Here is a 6,266-nt window from a genome sequence, read left to right as displayed (position 1 = left end):
TGACACAAATATCAGCCCATACCTGCACACAAGAATAAAATGAATAGTAGTACAATAGTACAATTTTACAATACAGTACAATCTACAGTACAATCTACGGTACAATCTATGGTACACTACGGTACAATCTACAGCACAATCTACAGCACAATCTTAAAATCAATTCCAGCTATCAAGTAATCAATAAGAAGACTGATTTAAAGACCATAAATGACTCAAAAGTCCAATTCAAACCGTTGTTCTCTCAGTAAAAAATATGAATAAATGAAGTGTACAGTAATGTCTAGTCCACTATGTAACAATACATTCACAGTGAAACTAGTTACGTGTGTGTGAGTTTACTTACTGTAAAACTCCAAACTTGCTCATGCTGCGTTTGAAATCGTCCTTGAACTTGACAAACTTGCCCATGTTGTCCTCGTGCTCCACCGAGTGCAGCAGAGGAGTGTCGACGAAGGCTGGACACAGGACGTTGATGCGAACGCCGTAGTTGCCTTGAGAGGACGCGTCCTGCGAGAACAGGTACAGTGAGTGTTGAAAAGGATTTCATTCATTCTGCAAAAGCTCAAGATGACCTTTTATACTGTCTTATTTACTGTGCGTGCCTTACCGCCATAGCTCTAGTGAAGCCGATGACTCCGTGTTTAGTAGCAGTGTAGACAGGCTGATGAGGAGAATGCAAGAAGGCTGAAGAACAAGAGGAGACAAAGATGTTACCAACGGCACCGCAGAGCAAAGATCAGTCAGTAAACAAGTCATGTTACTGTGGTGTAGCCTCTTGGTAACCTAACATTAGCATTTAACTTCTGGCAAATCAAATATCCTAAAAGTAAGGTTCATTTATGAAGATTATTAAGAGTTTACTTTCTGCAACAATTCAAAATATTGAAATACTAAGTCAATATTTTCAGAATGTTTCTCATTATAATGCCTAACAGAATCTTTTTTTCCCCTGTCACATGTGCAGGAATGGGCTTCCATAGTATACACACCCATTGAAATTGTAAGAGGACTGAAATATGCTAATTAACATTCACATGAATAAAAGCAAAGCTAACAGGACTACTCAATCAGTCTCATATGATCCTCATCCTCATCCAAAAGAGTCAATCAAAACACAAACACCTGCATTTACCAGCACAAGTACACATCACACACGCGCACACACACACACACACACACACACACACACACACAAACACATTTCCCCAGAAAACAATGTACTGACACAGACTTGTTAATGTTTGGACAAGTCTGTGTTTGTTGTGGGACACACACACACACACACACACTGATGTTATCAAGAGTGAAATAAGTGAAAACTGATGACCATATGTTTGCTGTTACTGGAGGCTGAACTGTTCTAGAGCTACAAGATGATGTGTCCGACTACAAGAACATCCTCTTAAATCTTCCAACAACAACACACAGCTCTAAAGTAAGCATATACAAATGTAAAAGATCCTCAGATGACCTTATTGTGAACAATGCCTATATTGAAATTCCTGGAAAACACACAGCAGCAAAGTTCTTGTAAACGTAGTAGAATATTTAGCAGAATCCAGCTCTAACTGAAACCTATTTGAAAAAAAACATTCCTGCTTTATTCTTAATGTGCTGCACAAAGGTCACCTTTAGTGCACTACCTGTATGTCATGACTAACTGAAACACATATCACGTTGCTGTAAGAGTGCACTGACAGTTGCAAATTCTTTAGAGTGAAATATGGGACAGAGCTCTGCCCCAGGCTTTGTTGCCTGTTAGTAATTACATAATCTGTTGGTAAGAGTTGACAGAAAAGCTACTACCTGTGCACAGTTTCAGGAAACACTATATCTATTCCAAAAATGTCCATGCAAATCATTTAAAGTGGAGAAGAAAAAGGTTATAAAAGGAAATAAACAGAAGAAACTGTTCTGGTGAACGTGATTTAATGCATTGTTGGGGTCGGGGTTCGGGGAGTTTTCCAAATAACTCATATTTTTCCTGTTAAAGGTATAGGATTGGGTGCCTGGTTAGCTCAGTGGGTAGTGTTGGCAACCCATGTACCAAGGCTGAGTCCTTGCTGCAGCGACCCAGGGTTCGAATCCGACCTGCCCCCCTTTCCTGTCTGTCTCCAGCTGTCCTATCAAATAAAGGCATAAAAGCCGAAAAAACTACTTAGATCTATAGCTATATATAGATTTTGAAAAATGATTCTAATGTTTCCTGAACCTCACAATCAATTTTTTTACATCACTCATCATGACACATAGAACATTATCGACTGACTCTGCTTAGGTTTTTTACTTCTTCCAGCTCTTTGATTTAGTTACACAACCCATAAACTCCACTCTCATCAACTGCATTTCCATCAGTTCTCTGTGAAAAACCACTTACCATATATACATAAGGGTCAGAGCTTCTGGGTCTGTGAAGGTAAGCCAAGACAAAATGTATTAAACTTGTATTCTTTCTAATGGCCAGCAGGGGGCAGCTCCATTGGCTGGAAAAAAGAAGTCTGATAGTATTGAGTCATGTGCAGAAAGGAGCAGACTTCACACTTTATTTATGAGCTCAGTAAACAGTTTTCTGATGAGTTTATGGTCTCACTCTTTAATTTCAGTCTTCTTCCATTCAGCAAGATGTTCATTTAGTAAATTATGGTCCCATTTACAGTAAAACACACCATAAAGCAGGGTATGCCTGAGTCTTTCCAGCTCACTGCACGGAACTCATCAAACTGTCAAACCAGGCAGTGTTGATCAGATATTTATCAATATTCTGTTAATGTGTTGACTATTTCTCTCTTGAAATCATTTCAGAAACATATTTTAGTGCACTGTTTATCTGGAATACGAGAGTGTGTGTGACCTGCTACAAGTCAAAACTAGACAGAAAGCACAGCACCATTGCTGGCTCCAAAAAATCAACATGGTAATGGTCATAATACCAAACTCAAGGCTTCTAAACGATACTCCACAAAAAACGTATGTTGTGAAAAACACACGCTAACTGCCCAGCACTAAATGAGAGATACATTTAGCAACTAACTGGTGAACATAATGAAACATTTAGCAGCTAACAAGCCAAATACTTTTCCTCTAGAGGTGGTGGAGATCAAAACAGAGGTAAAATGAGAGTGATTATTGGACTACATCCCACAGGTGGTCCGTGGTGCAAATGAAATGCTTCAAGATCATCCCTGTCCCCAAAAAATCAAGGACCATAGGACTCAATGGCTACAGATCTCTCACCCTGACCTCTGTGGTAATGATGTAATTTGAGCAGCTTGTGCTGTAGACCTTGACCCCCATTACTTTGATTCTAGCCCCCTCAGGAAAACTAAAAAAGCAAAAAAAAAGGAAAAATTATACTGGTGTTAATGATACTTGGCGAATAGCAGCAAAGAGTCACGACAATACAATGATACTTTGTGTCTCTCTGGTATAACCAAACAGGAACAAGCTAACAGCTCACTCATCCAGTATGTGTGGTTGATTGTTTGCTTGGATTAAGAACAGCATGTTATCCTTTCATGAGGAGAGAAATCTAGTGACATTTTCACTAATCCTTTTAATTAACTGCTTCCAGTCCCATCAAAAGCTTGTGTGGTCTTTAAAGTTGTGTAATGTATACATAATGTGGTCTGGTGCTTCCTTAGAACAACTTATTCCTGCAGGGTTTTTGTTTGAGTTTAGACAAAGGTTACAGCTTTTACAGACCTGGCCTGGGAAGTATTGGCCCATCAGGACTATATAAAACCATAAAAGAGCAGGAATTACCTTGTAAAATGTGTGTCTGTGTGTGTGAGTGAGGGTGTGGGTTTGTAGAGAGCAAAACACAGATGAACATTTTGTGAGTGTGAACTTTTCCATGACGGAGACTGAGGTACAGAATGATCCAGATCAACAGTTTTAGTTCTAGTGGATGTCTGCCAACCTGTCATGGTTGTTTTTTGTCTCGTGTATTTCCCCCTTAACATGCACTCAAGGAAGAGAGGAACTGTTTTCATAAGCCTGGCTTCCAGAGACTTGGAGAAATTCATCATCTGTGACATTTTGACATAAATATGTGTGTCTTTTAGAAAGGAGTGGTCCACAAGCCATGTGCTTAAAACTAGGACTGTTGTGTCACTAGTTTCAGTGTCTCTGCACACATTTATACCTTGCAAATTTATTGCATAAATCAAATTAAACAAAAGTTAATGATTAACTCTTCTTTACTCTGTAATTTCAGACTATTCAAATTTAGTGCAGTGAGCTCTCATCTCTTGACTCAGAGGGAAATGAAAACACATTTTCCTTCCCACCATCCATCAAGGTCAGTCCGCAGTCATGTTTTTCTAGCAGTTGGTCTTCCTCATTACACTGTAGCATTACATAATACACATTTCAGAAGAACCATTCATAGTGACAACGTAAAATAGCAGTATATTTTGAAATAGCAGTGAGATTTTTCATAAACTAACTTTCTGTTCATTCTGGTTGGTGTTTACATTCTACCGTTGGCCAACGTGCAGGATGCAGGGCGCATGCTCGCTGATCAGATACTATGTGTGGAGCAAACGAACAAATCTGTTCTCTATTCCTGCATACAGGTTAAAATAAAAGCTCTGTGAATTTGGTGTGAGGAAGACAAAGAAGTGGAACAGAGGAGCTGTAGAGGATCTTTGAGCGTGCTAGGCTGTACTGACTGTTATGTTAGCAACACTTTCTGTGAGGAGGACTATGTAACATCATGGCCCAGTTGTCAAACTCTGGTTCACAGCTAACTGAGAATCAAAATACAGGTTTAGCATGGTGGTAAGAGATGCTACGTGAACTCTGAGAAACTTCAACACAAGTTCTCAGCAATTGACTCTGGATCTGTCTGAAAGGGTTAACAGATGACCAACTATAAACCTAAAGCCCCGCCACTTCACTACTGACCTGGTCAATGATCTGAATGTGATTACTGTCAAACTGAAAGACAAAGGGACACCATCTGCACAACAGAGGCATGGGCCTCTCCACAGCTCTCAACCTCAGAGGGCCCTACCACAATGGAGACTATCCTGGAGAAAGACTGAAGAGGGAGAAGCAACAGACTGTTCAAGAGACAGAACCCCTGAAGAGCAGCCGGACAAGACTATGTCTCTCCTTCCAGCCTGAAGCACTGTGCTGATCAGCTATCTCTGGTCTTTATCTTTAACACCTGACTGGAGACATGCCACATACTACCATAGGACTCAATGGCTACAGATCTCTCACTCTGACCTCTGTGGTAATGATGTAATTTGAGCAGCTTGTGCTGTCCCACCTCAAAACCAGTTTGGCTACAGAGCTAGCAGGTAGTCAATGCAGTAAACACGGCCTCCCACTTGATCCTCCAGCACCTGGACTGCTCAGGAATCTATCCAGGATACTGTTTGTGGATTTTAGCTCTGCCTTTAACACCATCATCCCAGGCTCTACCACAGGAACAAGATCTCAAATCTGGGGGTGCTTGACTCCACCTGCAGGTGGATAACTGACTTCCTGTCTGACAGGAGGCCGCACCACCATCTCTCGTGGGGATGAGTTCGCCTACAGATTGACCATCGGGTGACCTGGTGTGGACAGAACACCTTAGAGCTTAATGCTCTACAGACAGTGGAGATGATTGTGGATTTCAAGGAGAACCCAGTCCCACCCACCCCCATCACCCTGTGCGACTTCCCAGTCAATACTGGAGTCCTTCAGCTTCACCCAGGACCTCAAGTGGGAGCATCAGTTTCACCAAAAAAGCTCAGCAGAGAATTTACTTCCAAACCAACCCCTTAAAATCAGTGATGGTGCACTTCTACACTGCCATCAGTCCATCCTCACCTCCCCCATCACCATCTGCTATGCTACTGCCTCTCCCGAAGAAAAGGGGAGACTGCAGTGAATCATTTGCTGTTGATAAGGTGTGTGTGTGCGTGTGTGTATGTGTTACCTGCCATAGAGGATACATTGATAATGGTGCCGCCTTCCTTGCCGTACTCTTTACTCATGTGTTCCAGAGCCAAGTAGGTCCCTTTAATTACAGAGGTCTGTAAAGATAAGGAGACAACACAGGCAAAAGAAAAAACAAAAGGCAAATTCAGCATATGTGAGCAGGAAGTGAAACCGAAAGGAAAGAATGTGTGAACCTACTGATAAGTGGAGGTGTTGATACAGATGTCCTCTGTGCAGTCAGTTCTCACTAGAGATTTTACTTACTGAATTATATAGAAACCCAACAGAAATACTATTAAGTGGTAATGAGATAATATGTATGTGTT

The 6,266-nt window shown here is 41.1% G+C and overlaps 1 protein-coding gene across 1 annotated transcript in view; it reads right to left on the bottom strand.

Moving 5' to 3' along the window:
- Positions 1 to 346: 346 nt before the first annotated feature.
- hpgd (15-hydroxyprostaglandin dehydrogenase) overlaps positions 347 to 6,266 on the bottom strand; it is a gene marked incomplete at its 3' end in the record, with an annotated part of 11,784 nt that continues 5,864 nt past the window's right edge. The window contains 3 exon segments of the mRNA XM_035660499.1: positions 347 to 510; positions 611 to 687; positions 5,939 to 6,035. Coding sequence (XP_035516392.1) covers positions 347 to 510; positions 611 to 687; positions 5,939 to 6,035 — 338 coding nt within the window.

The sequence above is a fragment of the Morone saxatilis genome, unplaced genomic scaffold (genome assembly GCF_004916995.1).
Source record: "Morone saxatilis isolate NCDOM2014 unplaced genomic scaffold, NCSU_SB_2.0 Contig17, whole genome shotgun sequence".
NCBI classification, from domain to species: domain Eukaryota; kingdom Metazoa; phylum Chordata; class Actinopteri; family Moronidae; genus Morone; species Morone saxatilis.
The sequence above is the reverse complement of the archived record's forward strand: the minus strand, read 5'-3'. Positions and strand labels throughout refer to the sequence as shown.